General features: G+C 43.7%; 1 protein-coding gene across 19 annotated transcripts in view; it reads left to right on the top strand.

Annotated features, from left to right (window-relative positions):
• The window catches only part of LOC130526493 (AP2-associated protein kinase 1-like), a 40651-nt gene that overhangs the window by 2813 nt on the left and 12553 nt on the right, over positions 1–25285 (top strand). For 15 of the 19 annotated variants that reach the window (XR_008950762.1, XR_008950761.1, XR_008950764.1 and 12 more), the window contains 13 exons: positions 641–759; positions 1450–1558; positions 1871–2013; positions 2122–2243; positions 2322–2403; positions 2514–2646; positions 2725–2828; positions 3006–3085; positions 3163–3326; positions 10502–10650; positions 12072–12259; positions 22883–23076; positions 23168–23224. Coding sequence is in view for 14 of the 19 variants with exons in the window: in XM_057034210.1 (XP_056890190.1) it covers positions 641–759; positions 1450–1558; positions 1871–2013; positions 2122–2243; positions 2322–2403; positions 2514–2646; positions 2725–2828; positions 3006–3085; positions 3163–3326; positions 10502–10650; positions 12072–12259; positions 22883–23076; positions 23168–23224 (1644 nt within the window). In the remaining 5 variants the exon portion in view is untranslated. Of the gene's footprint in view, positions 1–640; positions 760–1449; positions 1559–1870; positions 2014–2121; positions 2244–2321; positions 2404–2513; positions 2647–2724; positions 2829–3005; positions 3086–3162; positions 3327–10501; positions 10651–12071; positions 12260–14678; positions 19047–22882; positions 23077–23167; positions 23225–25285 lie in introns of those variants that run through there. The other 4 variants (XM_057034215.1, XM_057034212.1, XM_057034222.1 and 1 more) reach the window with 2 other exon arrangements.

Genomic DNA, 25285 nt, shown 5'->3' with positions numbered 1-25285 from the left:
ACACACTGTGGCAAACCTTTGCAGTAAATGCAGCAACATTCCTGTGAAACAAATTTGTTTTAAATGATGTAGTTTTTAGTGTTATTAAATAATTTCTCACATAATGGGGAGGTTTGTACTTCAGTTGTGTACTTCATTAGAAAATGAATTATTATAATATTCATTAAATATATAAATTAGCAATGTCTCCTGTGTTAGCATCACTATATCCAAAGTTAGGCTTTTAAATCCTGCCAACAGTGCTCCTTCATGCTGCCTCACATCTTACAACTTTCAGGCATCACTGTAACACACATTACCTGACTGTAACACAGAGTCATTTTTTATGTGGTATAGTGACTTAATTTTATTTTAATACAGTACAATGCCATTAGCCATTAATATTTGTCATTAGTTGTCTGGTTTTGGCATCTTAAATAACAGGGTCAGAGTGATGCTAAACAATGTTTGTGCTAATTATAGTGTCTTGCGTCATGATGTGGCTAGTTATGCTAAATAATATAACAGCATTGCTGACACAACGTATGGACCTGAGGGGGATATAAACCGGTGGTGGTGATTCTCCAGTATAGTGCAATGAGATGGTGTTGTACTTTTGAAATCATTATGTATTTATTTATTTCATCTTATTTAATTACAGGAGGTTTTGCAATAGTCTTCTTGGTTCGAACTCATCAAGGTCAACTATGCGCGTTAAAAAGAATGTACGTCAACAATGAACATGATTTGCAAGTCTGCAAACTTGAGATACAGATAATGGTAAGCAAAATGAACCTCAACATTTTTAGCAGCATAACTATTTTCATGCACTGATCTTAGAGTAATGTATGCCTTGGTGCAGATACCTCACTGATGCATATGTCTCGGGTATCATGTCTTAGCCCTATAAAACACTGGATATGTTGGAATTGTCAAACAGCTGCTTTGTCACTGCTCCGTCAGCACAGTGCGGCTCCGGCAAGCAGCTGAAAAGGAATTCACATACAATATTCTCACATTAACACTTTATATTATATTATATTATTATATTATATTATATATAAAACAAGCCAAAAATGAAGTCATACGAGTTCCTTCTGCATAGTTGAAAGTGACCCACCAACACATGATATTTCTGATTTTGAAAATTTCCTGGATTTAAATTTATTGTACTTCCTGCCCCACACTTACTGCACCGTGTTGAGTTGCACACATTGTGCTCCACCATCCAGTAAAAATAGAAGTCTTGCATATTTTTCTGGTGGACTACTTCACACCGGTGCTCTGGAGTTGGAATGCAATAGAACTGCAGCCAGTGTAAACATATGCATTCATTTAAAACATATGAGCACCACCATCATTGCATGGAGCAGATGTGCCCAAATGCATCCTGTGGATTATAGGCATTAGTTTGAGTGTTCTGGCATTGTGTTCACTGTGAATTGTCCTGTTTTCTGTTTTTTTACTCAGAGGGACCTAGCAGGCAACAAAAGCATAGTTGGTTTCCTGGATTCCAGTATAACAGCAGTTGGAAATGGTGACGTATCAGAAGTTTTGATCTTAATGGACTATTGTCGAGGTAAGTCAGCCTTTTCTCAGATTTTTATTCCATTCAGCTCCACAATGCACCTGCTCTATGTCAAGGTAAATGTTCTCTTGCTAGCTGTAGATGTCATTGAATCCAGCATTTTATAGAAAGCACAATTTTTCGTGACTAGAAAAATCAGATGAGGCAAAAAGATATTGATTATGATTATATTATAATATCCACAAAGATAAAGATTATGATATTCCAATGCAGTTAGGAGACTGATGATTTTTGATGATGGTGATGATCGTCTTGTGCCAGCTATTATTTCATACGCTGTATTGAGCTTTTTGTTTTATATAGGTGGGCCAGTGGTGAAACTTATGAACCAGAGATTGCAAATGGGCTTCACGGAGGCCGAAGTATTGCAGATATTTTGTGATACTTGCGAAGCCGTTGCTTGTCTCCACCAGTGTAAGACTCCAGTCATTCATCGAGATCTCAAGGCCAGTTCATTTAATTTCCTTACTTGAGCATATGTGCATACAATAATGAGGGTAATTAATGTTCATACAGATCCTGTTGACAGGTCTCACTTTGTCTGCTTCATATAGGTGGAAAATATTCTTTTGCACGACCGAGGACAGTATGTTCTCTGTGATTTTGGAAGTGCTACTAATCGTTTCCAGGACCCTCAGACTCACGGTGTTCCAGTTGTTGAGGAGGAAATCAAAAAGTGAGTTTTCCAACCACTTTCATGTGATTCTTTTACCTATACTGAAATGCTGAAGCTCATCACTATTTATAAAACCAGGTACACTACTCTGTCATATCGTGCACCCGAGATGGTCAACCTCTACAGTGGACAGATCATATCAACAAAGGCAGATATTTGGGTGAAAATGGTTATTTGTCATTGTTAACCCCCAATGTTAAAATTGCTGTATCATCATATTGATCAACTATATTTTGAGCCACATTTACCTTGAGTGTTCTCTCCCTACAGGCCATGGGTTGTCTCCTCTATAAGCTCTGCTTCTTCACTCTTCCATTCGGAGAGAGCCAAGTGGCTATCTGCGATGGAAGTTTCACTATTCCAGACAACTCCCGCTTTTCTCAGGACATGCACGGACTTATCAGTGAGTCTGTGAGATTTTGGTATGAAATTCTGTGTCTGTAAATGTCTCTTAAATGTTATTGCTGCTTTGATTTCTCAGGATATATGCTTGAACCTGATCCAGAAAAAAGACCAGACATCTACCAAATATCTTACTTTGCCTTTAAAATGGCTGGAAGAGAGTGTCCTGTTCCAAATTTGCATGTAAGTTTGTGTGGATCAGGAGGTGGGCTGTTGGTGTTGGCTTCTGGTATAAATCTGATGTTTTTCTCAATGCACATTTATTTAAGGAATCTTTCGAAATTCACCATTGTGTTAAATAACTGTAAACACTTTGTTTGATTCTAAAAATGAATTGAAAGATCTTTTTTCTCCTTTTAGAATTTACATATTCCTACCAGACTACCTGATCCCATCAGAACCAGTGAAGCAGTGGTCAAAAAGAGTCACACCAAAGCCAGGTGACTGAAAAAAAAATATTTCAAGTGTTGTTGCAGGAAACTTCATCACTAAGAAATCTTTCTTCTCCTTCCAAAAGGCTCACAGATCCTGTCCCTACAACAGAAACCTCAATTGCACCTCGACAAAGACCTAAGCCTTGCCAGGCTCAGCCCCAGTCAATAGCAGGCATCCTTCCAATCCAACCTGCTCTTACTCCTCGCAAAAGACCCAATATTGCTGCCGGAGCACCTCAAAACACAGGTAACTACTGTAGTTTTTTTGTTTGTCTTATACTCTATATTGCCATAGATTGATTCCCAAAACTTGTGTATATTGTGCCAAGCTTATACCGTATTTTCTGGACTATATGTCGAGTTTAAGTCGCACTAGCCAAAAAATGCATAATAAAGAAGAAAAATAGATATATAAGTCGCACTGGACTATAAGTCGCATTTTGGGGGAAACTGTATTTGATAAAATCTGAGACCAAGAACATACATTTCATATTGAAAGGCAATTAGCATGGATTAGCAATAGGGTTATGGTATGCTAACGTAACAAATTCAGCTACATGACCCACAACCGAGTACGTGTCTGCTTTGTTAACGTAACATATTAACAGTTATTCAGATAACTATAGCATAAAGAACATCCGAGCAAGTTTACCAAACAATCAAGTCTAACTCCATAGATGAAGCACCGCTTCTTCTTCTGTGTTGCTAAAGGAACTCGTTCCTCAGATACACATGCCTAGAGTGCCCTCTTGTGGTTGTCAGTGTGAAAATAACAAACATGTGAAATTCTGTAATAATGTATTTATTTAAGTCGCTCAATCAAATCAAATCAATCTTTATTTATATAGCGTCTTTTACAATCAGAATTGTTTCAAGGCGCTTTCCAGAATCCCAGGGCCAAACCCCCAACAAGCAACAGTGGCAAGGAAAAACTCCCTTTTAACAGGAAGAAACCTTGAGCAGGACCAGGCTCATGTAGGGGGACCCTCCTGCTGATGGCCAGCAGGGTAGAGAGAGAGGGGAGGGGGGGGGACAGGTAGATGATAGAATGGAGGGGAGAGGAGAGGAGAGGCACAGAGCACAGAAACACATACAAAAAAAAACTAACATTCTGAGAGCGGAGCGGTCTATTGGGCTGGTAAGGTGTCACTAGCTCCGGAGTACAAGTCGCACCCCCTGACAAACTATGAAAAAAAGTGCGACTTATAGTCCGGAAAATATGGTACATGGGCACCACTTTTATCTGTTTGTTTGCTAAGGCTATTAAATGTATTATTATTTATTAAATAATTAGATATAAGTGTATTATATCACCATGGGCACCACCCTTCTGAGAACGGAACAGGAGTCAATTTGTTTAAACAGTCTCATAAAATATACTAAGTTGTCAATTTAGCATTCTGATTAATACCAAAAAAATGGCGCTGTCCCAGGCGGCAGCCAGTAGTAGCTCCCTACACGTAATTGTTCGTAATTGACCATTTCTACCGGCCTGCAATGCAATAAGATTTTTATATTTTATATGTGCACTTATACAGTTCGCTAAACTCTGCGAGCTGCGAGTAGCAGCGGTAGCGTATTGTAGCCTTTTTGTATCCTGAAATTTCTTTCGTAACACTCTTCGTCGGAGTCTGGAGGCTCAACAAGCAGCTTTCACACGACCATGTACCGACAGAGAGAATATTACGCGTGCAAGTTTTGTGGTGAGTGAATTAATAGCCACGAAGCTGAAACCTCACGCCGAAGGAGAGTTCGTGAAGGAGTGCCTCATAGCCGCCGAATATTTATTCGTGAATAACTATTGAACTAAGACATATATTGTTATGATTCCAGTGGCTAACGGTATGTTTTTATGGTCAAGGAATCTAAATATGTAGTCAAAGTATATGTGGGACTAATATTTATGGTGGAAATCACAATATGGCAGGAATTGTTGCGCTTGGCGGAGGTCTGCGCTCTCCGAGTGCTTTCTAGTTGTTGTTATTATTATTGTCTTTATCTTTCTTTCTTTTCATTTATTTTCTTGATTATCTTGTTGTATTGCAGTTTTTGTGAGTAGAGGCCTCGAACAGGCCCTTACGGGTCTCTTGCCTCAACTCTGCACCTCTTTTTTTTTTTATTGTTTTGTATGATCATGAAAACATATTTTACTTGTTTGTCATTTTATTCTATTTTTTTTGGTGATTTTATATGCATGTGTGTTAAATAAATAATTCAAATTCAAATGCAGCAATCATGAGACTTAGTAACACAGTGGTTATAGACTTATCCTAGGTATGTGTTCATAATAGTATGGCCCTCGGAGGACTTTATAAAAATTGAAATGGCCCTCGATATGAAAAAGGTTCCCCACCCCTGCTCTAAGACCACCATCCTTCGTGGTTGGAGAGAAGCCCCAAATCCCGAAGGAGCTGAGGAGGAAACGACAAGGGAGTAAGGCTGGAGTTTTAAACCCTGCGTCCCCGTGGCCATAATGATGAATGTCAGGTCCCTGGCAAATAAGATGGACGAGCTGGAGGCACTCACATGGACCCAGCGGGAGTACAGAGAAGCAAGTATCATGTGTTTCACAGAGACATGGCTCCATGGACTGATACCGGACTCTAATGTGACGATCGCTGGCTTCAGCACTGCGAGCGGACCGAGACACCGCGGACGGTAAGAAGAAAGGAGGGGGACTTGCCGTGTTCATTAGCAACAGGTGGTGCAACCCAGAGCATATTCACATCAAGGAGTGCGTGTGCAGTCCCGACGTGGAACTTATTGCTATCGGACTTCGTCCATACTATTTGCCACGGGAGTTTACCAATGTCATCGCCATCACTGTTTATATTCCTCCGACCGGTAAAGCGAACACGGCCTGTGACGTTATTCACTCTGTCACGGCTGACCTGCAGACTAAACACCCTGGAGCCTTTATCCTCATCACAGGTGACTTCAATCATGCCTCACTCTCCTCCACTCTCCCTACATTCCATCAGTATGTCCAGTGTGGCACGAGAGACAGCAAGACTTTGGATTTACTGTATGCTAATGTCACCAATGCATACACCTCCACTGCACTCCCTCCACTAGGCAAGTCTGACCATAATCTCGTGCTGCTCTCCCCATCATACACACCTGTGGTTCAGCAGCAATCGGTCACTGTGAGGACTGTTAGGAAATGGTCAGATGGTGCCATGGACTGTCTGCGGGATGCCCTGGAGACCACCAACTGGTCTGCTCTCTGTGAACCACATGGTGAGGACCTGGATGGACTGACACACTGTGTTTTTGACTACATCAAGTTCTGCACTGAGAACTCCGTCCCCACCAAGAAGGTACGCTGTTACCCAAACAACAAACCATGGGTGACAAGTGACCTGAAGGCCCTTTTGAATAAGAAGAAGAGGGCCTTCACTGCTGGAGACCCGGCTGAGCTCAGGAGTGTACAGAAGGAACTGAAACGCAGTCTGAAGGAGAGCAAGGACTCCTATAGGAAGAAGCTGGAGGAGAGACTGGAGAGGAACCAGACCAGGGATGTTTGGAGTGGGATGAGGACAATCACTGGCTTCCAGAAGAAAGGAATATGCTCAGCTGATGGGAACGTGGACCAAGCTAATGAGCTGAACCAGTTTTTCAACAGGTTTGATTCTAGCTCCCCCACCCCCAGCTGTCCCAATATTCCTCTGGATAACAATGGGTCCCCTTCACACCTCCCAGAGCCCCTAACACCTCTGCCAACTTCTTCCCCCTCCCTCCTGCTGACACCCTACATAGATTCCAACATGTCACCCATCCCCCCGACAGGACTATCCTTCACGTCTAGCCAGGTGAGGAGAGAGCTGGAGAGGCTCAACCAGAAAAAGGCTGACTTCCAGTACCACTCTGAGACATGTCACCTCCAGAAATACTCGGATGACACATTCATAGTCGGATGTGTGGAGAATGGACAAGAGGATGAATACAGGGACCTTGTGGAGAGTTTTGTTAGGTGGAGCAGGGAGAATCTTCTGCAGCTCAACGTGGCCAAGACAGTGATGGTGGTGGATTTCAGTAAAAGCAAGTCCCCACCCTCCCCAGTCTGCATTAGTGGGAAAGATGTGGAAATAGTCCCATCTTACAGGTTCCTGGGTGTTCAGCTGGACAATAAACTGGAGTGGTCCACAAACACTCATGCTGTCTACAAGGAGGCCATGATCAGACTCTATTTCCTCAGGAGACTCAGGTCCTTCAGTGTTTGCAGCAGGATGCTCCACATGTTCTATCAGTCTGTGATGGCTAGCACCATCTTCTTTGCTGTAGTGTGCTGGGGTGCAGGCATTAAAGCAAAGGATGCCAACATACTCAATAAACTCATCAAAGAGGCAGGGTCTGTAAACTTGCAAACTTGAACAAGGTATAATTCATCCAAACCCAGTCAATAACAATAATTGTCTAATGTTTATGTTGTATTTATTTATTTATTTATTTATTTATTTATCATCAGGGGACCACCCAGAGTGGCTAACCCAAGGCCGGACAGTCCTCATAATGAAGGACCCCCAGAAGGGCACAATACCGTCCAACTACCGGCCCATAACCTGCCTCAGCACCACATGGAAGCTCCTATCACGCATCATAGCGGCTAAGATCAGCAGGCACATGGATCAATACATGAGCAGAGCACAGAAAGGCATAGGGAACAACACCAGAGGTGCCAAGCATGAGCTACTGGTCGACAGGGCAATCGCCCAGGACTGTATGATGTGGCACACCAACCTGTGCACTGCCTGGATTGATTACAAGAAAGCCTATGACTCAATGCCGCACACATGGATACTGGAGTGCCTAAAGCTGTATAACATCAACAGGACACTAAGAGAGTTCATCCAGAACTCCATGAAGCTGTGGAACACGACTCTGGAGGCCAACTCAAAGCCAATTGCGCAGGTGAGCATCAGATGTGGCATATATCAAGGAGATTCTCTGTCCCCCCTGCTGTTCTGCATAGGCCTAAACCCCCTGAGCCAGATCATCACCAAGAGTGGCTATGGGTACCAGTTCCGAAGTGGAACAACCGTCAGCCACCTCCTCTACATGGACGATATCAAGCTGTATGCCAAGAACGAGCGTGACATGGACTCCCTGATTCACCTCACTAGGATCTACAGCAAAGACATCGGGATGTCATTCGGGCTAGACAAATGTGGGCGGATGATATCTAGAAGGGGAAAGGTGATCGCAACTGACGGGGTTGAACTACCTGAAGGGAACATCACAGATGTGCAGGACAGTTACAAATACCTGGGGATCCCACAGGCAAATGGTAACCACGAGGAGGCAGCTAGGAGGTCAGCCACAGCCAAATACCTGCAGAGGTTAAGACAGGTCCTGAAAAGTCAGCTGAATGGTAAGCACAAGATCCAGGCCATAAACACCTACGCCCTGCCAGTAATCAGATACCCTGCTGGCATAATACCCTGGCCACTGGAAGAGATACAAGCCACTGACATCAAGACAAGGAAGCTCCTCACCATGCACGGAGGGTTTCACCCTAAGTCGAGTGTCCTGAGGCTGTACACAAAGCGAAAGGAAGGGGGCCGAGGACTAGTAAGTGTCCGAACTACTGTCCAGGAGGAAACAACAGGCCTTCAAGAATACATCAAGAAGATGGCCCCCACTGACCCACTGCTGAGTGAATGCCTCAGGCAACAAAAGCCCACCAAGGAGGAGGAACCTGAGGGGCTATCATGGAAGGACAAGCCCATGCATGGAATGTACCACCGACAAATTGAGGAAGTGGCTGATATCGAGAAAACATACCAGTGGCTGACAAAGACCGGACTGAAAGACAGCACAGAGGCACTAATCATGGCTGCACAAGAACAGGCCCTGAGCACCAGAGCAATAGAGGCCAGGGTCTACCATACCAGACCAGACAAGACCCCAGGTGCAGTCTGTGTGGAGATGCCCCTGAGACAGTCCAGCACATCACAGCAGGGTGCAAGATGCTGGCAGGCAAGGCATACATGGAACGGCATAACCAGGTGGCTGGCATAGTATACAGGAACATCTGCACTGAGTATGGGCTGGAAGTCCCAGGGACCAGGTGGGAGACATCTCCGAAAGTGGTGGAGAACGAGCAGGCCAAGATCCTGTGGGACTTCCAGATCCAGACTGACAAGATGGTGGTGGCCAACCAGCCTGACATAGTGGTGGTGGATAAACACCGGAAGACAGTGGTGGTGATAGATGTAGCAATCCCGAGTGATAGCAACATCAGGAAGAAGGAACACGAGAAGCTGGAGAAGTACCAAGGGCTGAAGGAGGAGATGGAGAGAATGTGGGGGATGAAGGCAACAGTGGTCCCAGTGGTGATCGGGACACTAGGGGCAGTAACACCCAACCTGAGTAGATGGCTCCAACAGATACCAGGAACCATACCAGAGATCTCTGTCCAGAAGAGCCCAGTCCTAGGAACAGCTAAGATCCTGTGCAGAACCCTCAGACTCCCAGGCCTCTGGTAGAGGACCCGAGTCCGAAGGAAGGAGGCACCGCCCAGGAGAGCGAGGAAGAGAAAAAAAATAAATATATATATATATATATATATGTATGTGTGTATATATATGTATGTGTATATATATGTATGTGTGTGTATATATATGTATGTGTATGTGTGTGTGTGTGTATGTATGTATATGTATATATATATGTATATGTATATATATGTGTGTGTGTATGTGTATATATATACATATATGTATATATATGTGTGTATGTATATGTATATATATATGTGTGTGTGTGTGTATATATGTGTGTATATATATATGTATGTGTATATGTATATATATGTATATATATACTGTTTATATTTGTGTGTGTTCTAATCTTATTTATATTTATTTATTCTATGGATGAATAAAGTACATCTTGAATCTTGAATAATTAACTTAATAATGATAACCAAAAATGCTACGTTAACAGCTAGTTCAATTTCAACAGTGCAGAGGTTGGCAGAACATTAATGTAACAATTAGGCAGAGCCAACTAAACCCTAACCTGACTACCAATCTGATCACAACAACTAGGCTGGACTCACTACACTTAGCTAGACTAGGCTCAGTTTGTGTTCCCGGTCCTGGAGAGAGAGAGAGAGAGCGATGATCGCTCTGGCGTGTTGCTATTTCAGCTGGTGGTCCTGGTTGGGAAGCTGGGAAAAGTTAACAACAGTCTTTGCTGTAAATGTGGTAAATGTTGACTGGTCTCTCTTTTGAGGTGGTTTATTTTTTCAGGTTTTTAAAGACTTTTTTAATTGGAGTTTCAAAAGAGTTTTTTTATGATTAAAGAGAGTTTGACACTTAGTAAAAATTCTAAAAGGTTCTATTTCGATAATTTGTTAGCTGACTGATGAAGACTGATTTTTACAGTTGAAAACTATTGTCTTTCTTACCTCCCCAGGTATTATAATTCCATGTCCATCTGCAGCTACTGTTCAACCTGGTCAACAGGCTTCTTTGCAGGCTGCACCACAGAAAGCACCACAGCCTCAGCAACTTTTGATGCAGCAGCAAACATCAGCATTCATACATTCGCAAAGCAACCAGCTGGTAGGCTAACACAAATGAATGGATTGAAATTTCAAAGAAGAAATAGCATTTGTCCACATGGATACACTTGAGTTGTCTTCATTTTCAGTCTGGTTGTCCTCTTTGTTTTCAAAAATATAAATGTATATCTTAGAACATTCTTGCTCGTATGCTTTTTTTCATGCATCACATCACAAATTTGACCGAACCCCAATAAAACAATGTTTGGTTGGTAATATGTTTGTAATATTTGCAATTTGTATGCTTGCAAAAAGGACATAATATCATAAAGACACTTTGCTATAGTTAAAATGTCTTGTATGTTTTTCATTATGGGCTTTATGTCCAGATCTATTTTTAAGTCTAGATTTAAAAACCTTGACCAGAGTAGCTATTCATTAAAACACAGTTTCAGATTTAAGAGACCTACTTTACATCCTTTGCCATCTGTTGTAAAGTCGAATGAACCTGCTGGCCAACATGACATGTTGAAGAAAGTGGCTAATATGTGAGAAAAGTCCTTTTTCTATTTTCACGAATAGAATGCCAGTGCCACAAATCTGATACTGGCTGTCAACATTAATGTGTTACCCAAAATGCCTAAAACGTTTTCACATCAATATCCAAAAAAGGACAATTGGTGGAGAAACAGCATGTTGAATTATTTTCCTGTTAACTTTCCACATAACTGCTGAATAGGAGGCTACAAATCAGAAGCTAACTTCAGCTTTTCAAGTTTTACACACATTCTCTTCAGAGCCCTACTACTGATAACTACACTGTATTTGTGCGCAGAATGAGAAATTATTTCTTTGTTACTAAAGCTGAGTCAGCATGGTTTCACCAGTTCATCTCACTACCTGCATGGCATTATGTAGAAGGAGCCACATGCACTGGTCCACATGCACCAGTCTCCAAACGTCAACATTTTTCTCAATATTATTTTTGACTTTATTCTTGACATTGCATTTCAACTTTTCTTCTTCAAGATTGTAGTAGACTTTTTTCCTCAACATTGTCTTTTGACTTTACTCTCAACATTTTAAATATTTTCATTGAGGACCTGCTTCTAACCTTTCTTTATTCAGTGTAAAATTGAGTATTTTGGCAGGGACACTATGAATGTTATGTGCACTTTCAGCATGCTTTAATGTACTCATAAAAGAGAAATTTAAGTGTGGCATTTAATTTTATATTGCAACATAGCTAATTTATTTATTTTTCCACATTTCCCACAACTCAGTATATCATATCATTTATAAGACCACTTAGCCATGGTAACTTTTCAGAGAACAGTCATCTCTTTTCTGCAGTAGTTTTTTTCTTCATGTTGATGAGCTCCTTAAATTTTCCTTTCCAGTCGGTGTTGCTTATTTTATGTTTGGGGTCAGATTGTTTCATTTTGGTTTAAGATCTTTTTCATGTTTCTCTTCACTTTATAGACTGCCGGCCAAGGCATCAGCAAATGTGGTCCCTTGACGCCTCCTTCCTCCCCAAAAACGGCTCCAAAGAGTGGCCACCGGCGCATCCTGAGTGATGTCACTCACAGTGCTTTGTTTGGTGTCCCAGTCAGCAAGTCCACTCAGCTCCTTCAGGCAGCTGCAGCTGAGGCCAGCCTCAACAAGTCAAAGTAAGGAGAATTAAGACCATTTATTGATGTGAATAAAAGCTGTTATTTCATGAGTTAGAGTGAGCCGAGAGGAGGCATAGACAGAAACTCCAAGGAGATCAAATGAGCCTTTTAAACTGGAGCATTCAGTAGCTATGTTACACTGCCTATAAAAAGTCTTCCCCCCTTTGGCAATGTTTTCACCTTTTGTTGATTTTATGCACAAATATATTGACTATTATGTTCAATATATTTTGGCTGTTTTGACACGAAATTGCAAAAAAATAGATTTGAATGGAAATCAATTAAAATATTATAAAATAATCTACCAACACCTACTAAGATCAGATTTTTTTTAGTGGGCTGGTTTATGGCTATGTTGAGTTTATATGAGAATCTGGAAAATCAAGTATAAAAGAGAATGCTAGCAGTAGCTTCCATGCTGCCTTCTATCTTGTTTCCTCGTTTGCTAACAACAGCAGGTTTACCCATGTTTGTTGGGAAAGGGGTTGAAGAGGCTTATGTCTGGGAATAGACAGGGAATATTTTGAGGATTATTTGAGGATATTTAAGAAAAATTACCAAATTTCTGATTTCTGTTTTAAAGATTTTCTGGGAGGTTTGCATAGCATCGATTGCAACATCTTCAGGGCCTTTGCTACTTCTGCAGAAACACATCGCGCTCCCTTTCAAAAATTGTCACTATGTAGAGAGGGATAATAGATCCTACACAGACCAGGAGAGCTGTGATCGAGATCGCCAAACTACACCATTTCCAGTTGTTGCTTTTCTTTTTGGTAAGCAAAGACGCTGCTCATATAACCTAATATAAACCCAGCTGAGTTAAACAACAAATGGAATATCTCATCTTTTTATTTGTTGCTCATTTGTAGTATGTTTTCTGACGATTCTATGTGTAAACAATGTGTGCTTTTTGCTAACCAAAAGCTTTACAATTAATTTAAAAGTGACTGGCTGTAATTGCAAGTATTGAATATTGCCCCTCTTCCCTCATTTGGCTCTAAACTCTGGCAGTTGCATAATGAACCTGTCGACAGTCCACTGAAGCACAAATGACAAACCCCATTGTGTGTGTAGGGAAGACATTCACATTTCAGACAGGGTACGCAGTACCATATTGAACCCTTAACCCTGTCACAGTGGTGCCCCGAAAACCTGGTGTCCTTTGTAGACAATTGGAACAGTTTTTGAGGAAAACCTGGTCTGACAGTAGAGTTAGCCATGGAGTTCCTCAAGGTTCTGTATTTGGACCAATCCTCTTCACCTTGTACATGCTTCCCTTAGGGAACATTACTCGGCAGCATGGGATAAATTTTCATTGTTATGCTGATGACACTCAGCTTTATTTATCCATGAAACCAGAGGAGACAGAGAAGTTAGTGAAGCTTCAGACCTGTCTTAAAGACATAAAGTCCTGGATGTCTTCAAATTTCCTCCTCCTTAACTCAGGAAAAACTGAGGTCATGGTGTTTGGTCCTGAACCTCTCAGGGATAGATTAGATCACATGGTCACTCTGGATGGTATCTCATTAACATCTAGTCTCTCTGTGAGGAATCTAGGAGTGACTTTTGATCAAAATCTCTCCTTCAACTCACACATTAAATTAGTCTCTAGAAGTGCCTTTTTTCACCTGAGGAACATCACAAAGATCAGGAAGCTACTGATGCTGCATGATGCTGAAAAGTTAATTCATGCTTTTGTTACTTCCAGGCTGGACTATTGTAATTCTTTATTGTCAGGGTGTCCAAACAACTCTTTAAGAAGCCTCCAGCTGATCCAAAATGCTGCAGCCAGAGTTCTGAAAGGTATTGACAAAAGAGATCACATAACTCCTGCAATGGCGTCTCTTCATTGGCTGCCCGTTAAATTTAGAATAATTTTTAAAACCCTTCTTTTGACCTACAAGGTCCTCAGAGGCCTAGCTCCATCCTACCTGGAGGAGCTAGTGATACCTTATCAGCCCAATAGACCGCTCCGCTCTCAGAATGCTGGTCTACCTGTGGTTCCCAGAGTTTCTAGGAGTAGAATGGGGGGCCGAGCATTTAGCTACCAGGCCCCCCTGCTATGGAACCAGCTCCCTGTCCAGGTACGGGAGGCTGACTCCATCGCTACTTTTAAGATCAGACTTAAAACCTACCTCTTTGAAAAAGCTTATTGTTACTAATTCTGTAGTTCCAGTTACTATCATAGACAGACAAATTATCATACTTAGGGGGTTGTCTAATCGTTAGGTCACATCTTAGCTATGCTGTTATAGGCCAAGGCTGCTGGGGGCCTCTGTCACCCCACTGGGTCATGGTTTCCTCTCCTCTCCTCTCCTTTCCTCTCCTCCTCCTCATCAAGCAGTTATGCTGATTCTTGTGTAGTTTTTCTGCTTCTTCCTCTCCCCCCCCCCCCCCTTTCTCTATTCATTTACAGGTATCGCCGCCTTCGGAGCTGCATGACGACCTCCGGCCCCGCTGACCCGCTGTATAGTGTATTTTTGTGTGTGTTTCTGTGCTCTGTGCTCTATGCCTCTCCTCTCCTCTCCTCTCCTCTCCTCTCCTCTCCTCTCCTCTCCTCTCCTCCTCTCCTCTCCTCTCCTCTCCTCTCCTCTCCTCTCCTCTCCTCTCCTCTCCTCTCCTCCTCTCCTCTCCTCTCCTCTCCTCTCCTCTCCTCTCTCTCCTCTCCTCTCCTCTCCTCTCCTCTCCTCTCCTCTCCTCTCCTCGATGTAATAGATGTAATAAATGAGAGCTTTAGAAATGGCTTCATTTCATTACTTGAGTCAGTTGGTTTCCTTCAACAGATAAACCAACCAACTCATAGTTTCAACCACACCCTTGATCTAGTTCTGACTTATGCCTTAGAGGTAGAACATGTGTCAGTGCTCTCTCAGAACCCATTCCTGTCAGATCATTCTGTGATCACTTTTACATTCATGATTAAGGATTCTTCTATACTCAGAACACAGTCTTACTATAGCAGATGTCTTTCAGATAATGCTGTTGCTAAGTTTAAGGAAGAGATCCCTGTGCTAATCCCAGGACCACCGTGTGCTTCTCTGGGAATCAATCATTATAATCTTAGCCCGGCAGAGGTTGACTCTATTGCTGAAGGTGCAGCAACCTCACTGAGAATCACGCTTGATTCTGTTGCCCCTCTGAAAAAGAAAATAGTAAATCCGAGGAGGTGTGCCCCCTGGTATAATTCACACATTAGGACCCTCAAGCAGAAAGTGCAAAGACAAGAAAGGAAGTGGTATTCTTGTAAAATAGATAGCTACCATTTAGCCTGGAAAGACTGTCTGGTAGTTTATACAGTTTGGGCACCCTTGACAAGTGGCATTACCGTATTTTCACGACCATAAGGCGCACTGTATTAAAAGGAGCAGTCTCAGTTATGGGTGCTATTTCTGTATTTAAAACATACATAAGGCGCACCGTATTATTAGGCGCATGCTGAAAATATTCATTCTTCCGCCACAAAACCATCAAAGTTTTCATCTTCTGTATCTGAATTAAACAGCTGCACTATTTCAATGTTCAACATCCCAAATTCCTCTACTTAATCATCTGAATCAGACTCACCGACCGGTTCCCGTTCAGCGTTGATGCTGGCTTTTGTGAAAGCTCTTACAACACATGAAGACCGTATCATAGCCCGTGCGTCTACAATCCACCCGCATATGGTGGCATAACCTGCCCGCCGCTGCCTCATAGTCTTTGTGAAGGAGTGTTCGCCTTCCGTCATCCAGTGCTCTATCCGTTTCCGTGGCAGCCAAGAACCACAGTGAATGACAACTTCTCGTGCCCGTTGTGCGTATCGCCACCGTGCTGGTCCCTTTTTCTCCACTTTGTGGGTCAAAGGGATGTTAAAAGTCAGAGGGATCTCATCCATGTTGGTGATGTGGCTGGGCGCGGTTAACTTGTCGCGGCAGTAGGTGCGGAAGATGGCCACCCTCTCCTGGTAATCCGCGGGCAGCCGCTGCGCAACAGTTGTCCTTGCGCGTATGGAGAGATGCCGCCTCCTCATAAAGCGAAATCACTAAGATTGCTCGATTGCCATTTTAAGCTGCATATTCGATGGCCTGCAGTTTAAAGTAAGCCTCATTCATACGCGTCTCGCTTGACCGGCGCCATTTAAGGGGATCCTTACACGTAGGTGTGCCGCTAATCGATTGGCGGAGCATTTACCGTAGTGCACCCACCAAAGGTGCACAGCAGATTTTGGAACTCGGTCCACACACAAGGCGCGCCATGTTATAAGGCGCACCGTCGATTTTTGAGAAAATCTCAGTGTTTTAGGTGCGCCTTATAGTCGTGAAAATACAGTATTTTTATTCACCAATCATTGGGTGTTTTAATTCACAACTTAATTTTGATATATCAAATAACTGATGAACACAATCATAATTCACCAGTGAAATGAGGTTTATTGGGTTAACAGAAAATGTGAAAGATGCCCCAAAACAAAAAAAGGCCTGTGCATAAATTTGGGCACTTTAATAGAAAAATCATATTAGTATGTAGAGCCTCCTTTTGCAACAATAACAGCCTGTATGAATGTCTGGATCCTGGATGATTGTATTTTGGCCCATTCCACTTGGCAAAACCTCTGCAATTCAGTGATGTTTGAAGGATTCCAAGCATGGACAGCCTGCTTCAAGTCATCCCACAGATTCTCGATGATATTCAAATCTGGGGACTGGGATGGCCATTCCAAAACATTGTACTTGTTCCTCTGCACGAATGCTCGGGTAGATTTTGAGCAATGTTTGGGGTCATTGTCTTGTTGAAATACCCATTCCCGCCACAACTTCAACTTTGTGACAGACTCTTGAACATTATTCTCAAGAATCTGCTGATACTGAGTGGAATCCATGCGACCCTCAATTTTAACAAGATTCCCAGTACCAGCACTGGCCACACAGCCCCACAGCATGATGGAACCTCCACCAAATTTTACTGTGGGAAGCAGGTGTTTTTCTTCGAATTCTGTGTTCTTTTGCTGCCATGCATATCGCCTCTTGTTGTGACCAAACAATTCAATTTTTGTTTCATCAGTCCACAGTATCTTATTCCAAAATGATATTGGCTTGTCCAAATGTTCTTTTGCATACCTCTGGCGACTCTTTGTGACGACTGTGAAGAAAAGGCTTCTTCCGCATCACTCTTCCGTACAGCCTTTCCTTGTGCGAATTGTGCTGTATCGTTGACCGATGCACAGCGACACCGTCTGCAGCAAGATATCCTTGCAAGTCTTTGGAGGTGGTCTGTGGGTTGTTTTTAACCATTCTGACCATCCTTCGTCTTTGCCTCTTTTTTCTTGGCCTACCACTTCTGGGCTTAACAAGAACTGTGCCCGTGGCCTTCCATTGCCTCACAATGTTTCTGACAGTGGAAACTGACAGCTGAAATCTTTTGGACAGCTTTTTGTAACCTTCTCCTAAACCATAATGCTGGATAATCTTGGTTTTGAGATCATCAGAAAGTTGTTTTGAGGCTCCCATGTTGCAGCTCTTCAGAGGATAGTCAAACAGAATGAGATCTGGCCAAATATCATTATTGAATGCACCAGTCAATTAAGTTCAAGGCTTAATGAGCTCACCAAACCAACTTTGTGTGTCCAAATAAGTTGTGATGATTGGTTACAGGCCATCAAAGCAACAAAATGACAAGGGTTCCCACATTTTCGCACAGCCTATTTTTTACATTTGATTTAATTTCATACAATTGCATACTATGAATACTTAAAATCTGTGTTTGGAAATCAAGCTAACACCTGGCTCTTATGGGCAAATGAAGGACATGCCACCAAGATAATTTTGTGTGAAGTCAGAGTCCATTATGACACAACCTCAGAGGGGGTGCTCAGACTTTCTCATACCACTGTAAAAAGCCCCTCCGTAAGGCTAGAACAGCTTATTTTTCTTCTTTAATTGAAGAAAACAAGAACAACCCCAGGATTCTTTTTAACACTGTGGTCAAATTAACCAAGAATCACAGTGTTTTAAATCCACGTATCCCTTCTTCCCTTAGTGGTGAAAACTTCATGAGCTCCTTCACTGATAAAGTTCTAGCTATCAGAGAAAAAGCTAACCAGGCCATCCCAACAACTGGACCATCACCAGATGTGCTGACTGTGGGAACATAGTCTGTGTAGATTCTCAATCATCCAGGTCATTGTTATCCAAGGTAGTTTTCTATGTTAACTGGACTGTGTTTCCTCTCTTTGAAGAGGTTTTGCCTTCTATCCAGAAGGCTTCTTCAGTTCTGAACTCGCTGGGGACCGAGCTTGCAAATATAGCCCCTGTGGACCATTGGCATGTTAATGATCTGAGTGGTCACATGAGAGTCGTTGGCAGGGTCATTGGTAGGGTCGTTCACCTAGATTCGGTTGAGGTGTCTCCCCTTTGTCTGCTGGCTCACTTGGTGGTGAGTCACCAGGTCTCGTGGAATGGTGTGAACGTTTGGTTTGTTGTTGGAAGGAGTGGAGGACTGCATTGTATGTGGGTGATAGGAAGTGCTTCAGCCCACCACCTCTGTTTAAGGATGGTTTTTCCAATTTGACATGGATAGCTTCCTTGACACCCCTCTCAAACCAGCTGTCTTCTCTGGCCAGTATTCGTACTTGGCTGTCCTCAAAGGAGTGCCCGCTCTCCTTTAGGTGTAAGTGGATATACATATATACACACACACACACGCATATACTGTGTATATATATATATATATATATATACACTGCTCACAAAAAATAAAGGAACACTTTTTTTATTGGGCCTGGCATGAATTGAATTAAACCTGTCTGGTAATTTTCTGGTTGGTTAAGCAGCTGAGGGCCTCGTTAATCAATTTCAGCTGTGTTGGTGTTCATGGAATTAACAACTGGTGCACTTCAGTGGCAACAATTAGAAAACCCTCAAAACAGGACTGGTTTTACATGTGGAGGTCATTTCAAGTTTCTCCCTCTTGATCTTTTTTGGCTGGTTTTCCACTCGTGCTGATTTTGGCTTGCGTAATTATCTCTACTGGCAGTATGAGGCGATTCCTTAACCCTACAGAAGTTGCACAGGTTATCCAACTTCTCCAGGATGGCACATCCACACGTGCTGCAGCAAGAAGGTTTAATGTGTCTCCCAGCACAATCTCCAGAACATGGAGGAGATTTCAGGAGACTGGTGGTTATTCTCGGAGAGCTGGACAGGGCCATAGAAGGTACTCAACCCCTCAGCAGGACCGATACCTGCTCCTTTGTGCAAGGCGGAACAGGCTGAGCACTGCTCGTGCCCTACAGAATGACCTCCAGAGGGCCACTGGTGTGAATGTCTCTACCCAAACAATCAGGAACAGACTTCATGAAGGTGGCCTGAGGGCCCGACGTCCTGTAGTGGGCCCTGTGCTCACTGCCCAGCACCGTGGAGCTCGACTGGCATTTGCTGAAGAACACCAGAATTGGCAAGTCCGCCACTGGCGCCCTGTACTTTTCAAAGACGAGAGCAGGTTCACCCTGAGCACCTGTGATTCAGATTCAGATTCAGATTCAGAGTACTTTATTGATCCCTTTAGAGGGTGTCCGTCAGGGAAATTAGCATCTCCAAAAAAACGTACAGCACTGTACAAAATTACCCACCACCATTACACACCATTAAACCTATTAAAGATAATAAAAATAGAATAAAATAAGAAATAAAATAGAATATAAAATATAAAACTATAAAAATGTAAATAAATGAATAGAGGGATGAATGAACTGAATGAATGGATGTCACAGTATTATGTTATTGCAGTGTTGTTCCAGTCCTTCTGTTGGCCCTCCTCCCCCCCAGTGAGGAGTTGAACAGTCTGATGGCTCGGGGATGAATGAGTTCCCCAGTCTGTTTGTCCTGAACTTGGGGAGGCGCAGCCTCTGGCTGATCAGGCTTCTCTGGCTGTGGATGACAGTGTGCAGAGGGTGGCGGACATTGTCCATGATGCTCCGCAGTTTGTCAATAGTTCTCCTCTCTGCCACTGTCGCCAGAGGTTTCAGCTTCATCCCCACCACCGAGCTGGCCCGCCTGATCAGCTTCTCCAGCCTGGAGAGGTCTGCTTTTGTCACACTCCCCCCCCAGCACACCACAGCGTAGGACAGGATGCTGGCGACCACAGACTGGTAGAACATCCAGAGGAGTTTCCTGCAGATGTTGAAGGATCCTAGTCTCCTCAGGAAGTACATCCTGCTCTGGGTCTTCTTGTACAGCTGCCTCGTGTTGCTTGTCCAGTCCAGCCTATTGTCCAGCCACAGCCCAAGATATTTATAGGTCTGCACGCCCTCCACCTCCTCCGTTCCTATCTGAACTGGTCTAGGTCTCGGTCGGTCCCTCCCAAAGTCAATGACCAGTTCTTTAGTTTTGGAGGTGTTGAGCTGCAGGCTGTTGTTGTGGCACCAGGCAACAAAGTCCCTCACCAGGCACCGGTACTCCTCCTCTTCGTCGTCTCTGATACATCCAACGATGGCTGTGTCATCTGCGAACTTCTGGATATGACACATTTCGGAGTTGTAACAGAAGTCCGAGGTGTACAGAGTGAAGAGGATGGGGGACAGCACAGTCCCCTGTGGAGCACCGATGCTGCTGACCACAGTGTCAGACGTGATGTCCTTCATCCTGACGAACTGCGGCCTGTCGGTGAGGTAGCTGGAGATCCAAGCAACCAGGCAGGGGTCCACTCGCATCTGTAGAAGCTTGTCCTGTAGGACAAGGGGCTGGATCGTGTTGAAGGCACTCGAGAAATCCAAAAAGAGGATTCTCACTGTGCCACTCCCCTTGTCCAGATGCGAGTGGACTCGGTGTAGCAGGTAGATGATGGCGTCCTCTACACCGACCTTGTCCCGGTAGGCGAACTGTAAGGAGTCCTCAGCGTGCTGCACCTGGGGCCTGAGGAGGTTGAGGAAGAGCCGCTCCAGAGTCTTCATCAGATGTGAGGTGAGTGCCACCGGCCGGAAGTTGTTCAGCTCACTCGGTCTGTTCTTCTTGGGGACTGGAATGATGCAGGACGTCTTCCATAAGGTGGGCACTTTCCCCAGCTCCAGGCTGAGGTTGAAGACCCGTTGTAGTGGCTCCCCGAGTTCAGCAGCGCAGGTCTTGAGGAGCCGGGGACAGACTTTATCCGGTCCAGCTGCTTTTTCGGGGCCGGAGCTTCCTCAGTTCTCCCCTCATCTGGTCAGCCGTGAAGCAGGGAGGATGTGGGGATGGTGAGAGCAGGGGGATGCAGGGAGGATGTGGGGATGGTGAGAGCAGGGGGATGGGGGTGGTAGAGGGTGGAGGGAGGAGGGAGGTCAGTAGAGGGAGGGGAGGTGGGGTGGGGGAAGTTGTGGTGGGTGGCGGGTTGGAGGGAAGGGGGGTAGAGGGGAGCAGGGCTGCTGGGGAAGGGGGGGGGTGGTGGAGGGGAGCTGGGCTGCTGAGGTGGGGGGCAGAGGATTGGACGACGATTGATTGATAGACGTGAAAGAGTCTGGAGAAGACAAGGAGAACGTTATGCTGCCTGCAACGTCGTTCAACATGACAGGTTTGGTGGTGGGTCAGTGATGGTCTGGGGAGGCATATCCATGGAGGGACGCACAGACCTCTATTGCCTAGGAAATGGTGCTCTGACTGCCATAAGGTATCGAGATGAAATCCTTGAACCCATTGTCAGACCCTACGCTGGTGCAGTAGGTCCTGGTTTCCTCCTAATGCACGACAATGCCCGGCCTCACATGGCAAGAGTATGCAGGCAGTACGTGGAGGATGAAGGAATTGAAACAATTGAATGGCCTTCTCGATCCCCTGACTTAAACCCAATAGAACATCTCTGGGACATTATGTTTCGGTCCATTAGGCGCCGCCAGGTTGCTCCTCAGACTGTACAACAGCTCAGGGATGCCATCACACAGATCTGGGAGGAAATGCCACAAGACACCATCCGTCGTCTCATTAGGAGCATGCCGCAACGTTGTCAAGCATGCATACAAGCTCGTGGGGGCCACACAAGATACTGAAAAGCATTTTGAGTTGCAGAAATTAAGTTTTGGAAAAAATGGACTAGCCTGCCACATCTTCATTTCACTCTGATTTTATGGTGTCTACACAATTGAGCCCTCTGTAGGCTGAAAACTTTTATTTCCATTAAAAGACTTGGCATCCTTTTGTTCCTAAGACACTGCCCTGTCGTTATTTGTATAGATATCCAACCTCATTTTGAGATCAGATGTATCTAATGTGTTTCTTTAAAGTGCTCCTTTAATTTTTGTGAGCAGTATATATACAGTATATCCTCCTCTCCCTCTCCTTCTCCCTCTCCTTCTCCCTCTTCTCTCCTCTCCTCTCCTCTCTCTTTACCCAGCCGGCTATCAGCAGGAGGGTCCCCCTACATGAGCCTGGTCCTGCTCAAGGTTTCTTCCTGTTAAAGGGGAGTTTTTCCTTGCCACTGTTGCTTGTCTGGGGTTAGGCCCTGGGATTCTGGAAAGCGCCTTGAAACAATTTTGATTGTATAAGACGCTATATAAATAAAGATTGATTTGATAAAGATTGATTTGATATACTGTCTCTCTCTATATATAGACAGTAAATCTATGATTCAATTCTACTTTGCACACTTAACAGTTGTTTACTCCTCTGTGTATTACAGATCAGCCTGCGCTACTCCTTCTGGCTCTCCCTGTTCCTCTCAGCAGAGTGTATATAGTCCAGCGATTAATGATCCCCAAGCAGGCATTATTGCACCCAAAATGCAGTCCAACTGGAACCCTTTCGAGGACGATAACTTTTCCAAGCTAACAGTGGAGGAGCTGCTTCATAAGGACTTTGCAAAGCTCACTGACAGTAAGAGTCTCAGTCTTGGTCTATAGAATTGAAGAATCTTTGCATGAACCAAAATATTTTGTCTTTTTTTTGGACACCACTACAAAACCAGGAGAAAGGACTGTTGCTTCTGGTGAAAATCTCATTCCAGGTCTTGATGCGTTTCCAGGTACTCATATAATCCACATCATTTTATGTTCACTGCTTTTCATCTTATTTCATTGCTTTGCATATTTTATTTACGATGACACTTCATTTTCTGGCCACATCAAGCTAGAAATTCCTTTACTGTGTCTGGAGAAATTGGAAGATTAATGGATGGTTGAGTGCCATTCATTTCATGGAAAAAGGACAAATAATCTTTTAAACTTCTGTATTGTCTATTTAGTGGTGTGGAAACCATGTGCATACATGCACATGTGTATTTGTGTATAGATATAAAACTGTCTGGCAGTACCTGTGGTTGAGGCAAAGTATCCATGAGTCAATTTTGAGTCTCCTCAGTCCGCAGATGAAGATGAGCCAATATCTTGCTGTTTTGGTTAGAATGTTGTTGTTATGAATCCAGTCTCTATGTTGTGAAGTCCCAGAAACCTGAAACTTCTCTCTGCACTGTTGTCGAGTTGCATCACAAACAGAACCCTTTAATGGTTAATAGCCCTTAACTGATTTTCTTCTTCCAAAATGTTAGGTTACAAGTGCTACTTTATGTGGTGGGGGTCATGACATGCTCATCCCAGTCACAGCGGTTTCTCATATGTTTTCATGAATAGGGAGAACAGCTAATTTGCATCTTATTTGCAGATCCGTGCTTTTGCTCTTGCAACGCAACATAAAGAGAAATTAAATTTTAATTGCAGTGCCTTACTGGTTGAGCCTCTTCAGCAGATAAACAGTAGGCAGATGACATTGAGCCTTTTTAAAATGATGGAACAGGCCAGGCCTCGTTACTAAAAATATTTTTTTCAGGTTTTTGTTCTGTTCAAATTGAAGGACAAGACCATTAGGTTATGGCATTGAAATTGTCTCAACTTAGCTTTGTCACACACACGTAAACTAAAACAGTAAACATCCAAACAATATTTTAGGATGGTATTGACTGTGACATTAGTAAATAAGTAGTTTAAAAACAACTTTCAGCTTTGGCCTTTTTTCTATAGTGAAGGGAACAATTGGTCATATCCGCTGCACCATTGTCTGAGCGATTGCATTACTTTTGTAAGACCCCAGCAATTTTTTTGTAAGTATTAGTTGCACTAAATCGTCTATTGATAGATGCATGTTTGATGTATGGACTATATTTCACCTATATTTCAACTTTTTAACATTTCCAATCAATCAATCAATCAATCAATCTTTATTTATATAGCGTCTTATACAATCAAAATTGTTTCAAGGCGCTTTCCAGAATCCCAGGGCCTGACCCCAGACAAGCAACAGTGGCAAGGAAAAACTCCCCTTTAACAGGAAGAAACCTTGAGCAGGACCAGGCTCATGTAGGGGGACCCTCCTGCTGATGGCCGGCTGGGTAAAGAGAGAGGAGAAGGGGGAGGACAGGTAGAGGATAGGATAGGTAGGAGAGGAGAGGGGTAGAGGAGAAGAGAAGTAGAGTGGAGGGGAGGTAGAGGAGAGGAGAAGGAGGAGGAGGGGAAAGAGGAGAGGAAAGAAGAGGAGAGGGAGAGGAAAAGGAGAAGGAGAAGAGAGGAGAGGAGAGGAGAGGAGAGGGAGAGGGAGAGGGAGAGGGAGAGGCACAGAGCACAGAAACACACACAAAAAATATGATGCACAATCACTTCAGCGGGGCCGGAGGTCATTATGCAGCTCCGAGGGCGGCGATACCTGTAAATAAATAGAGGGGGGGGGGGGGGGGGGAAGAAGCAGAAAAACTACACAAGAATCAGCATAACTAGTCTGCTTGATGAGGAGAGGAAAGGAGGAGAGGAGAGGAAACCATGACCCAGTGGAGTGACAGAGGCCTGTCAGGTGATCATGTTTCCGGACCCCGGCAGCCTTGGCCTATAACAGCATAACTAAGATGTGACCTAACGATTAGACGACCCCTAGGTATGATAATTTGTCTGTCTATGATAGAAACTGGAACTACTGAATTAGTAACAATAAGCTTTTTCAAAGAGGTAGGTTTTGAGTCTGATCTTAAAAGTAGCGATGGAGTCAGCCTCCCGTACCTGGACAGGGAGATGGTTCCATAGCAGGGGGGCCTGGTAGCTAA

The sequence above is a fragment of the Takifugu flavidus genome, chromosome 5, assembly GCF_003711565.1.
Source record: "Takifugu flavidus isolate HTHZ2018 chromosome 5, ASM371156v2, whole genome shotgun sequence".
NCBI lineage: Eukaryota > Metazoa > Chordata > Actinopteri > Tetraodontiformes > Tetraodontidae > Takifugu > Takifugu flavidus.
The sequence above is the reverse complement of the archived record's forward strand: the minus strand, read 5'-3'. Positions and strand labels throughout refer to the sequence as shown.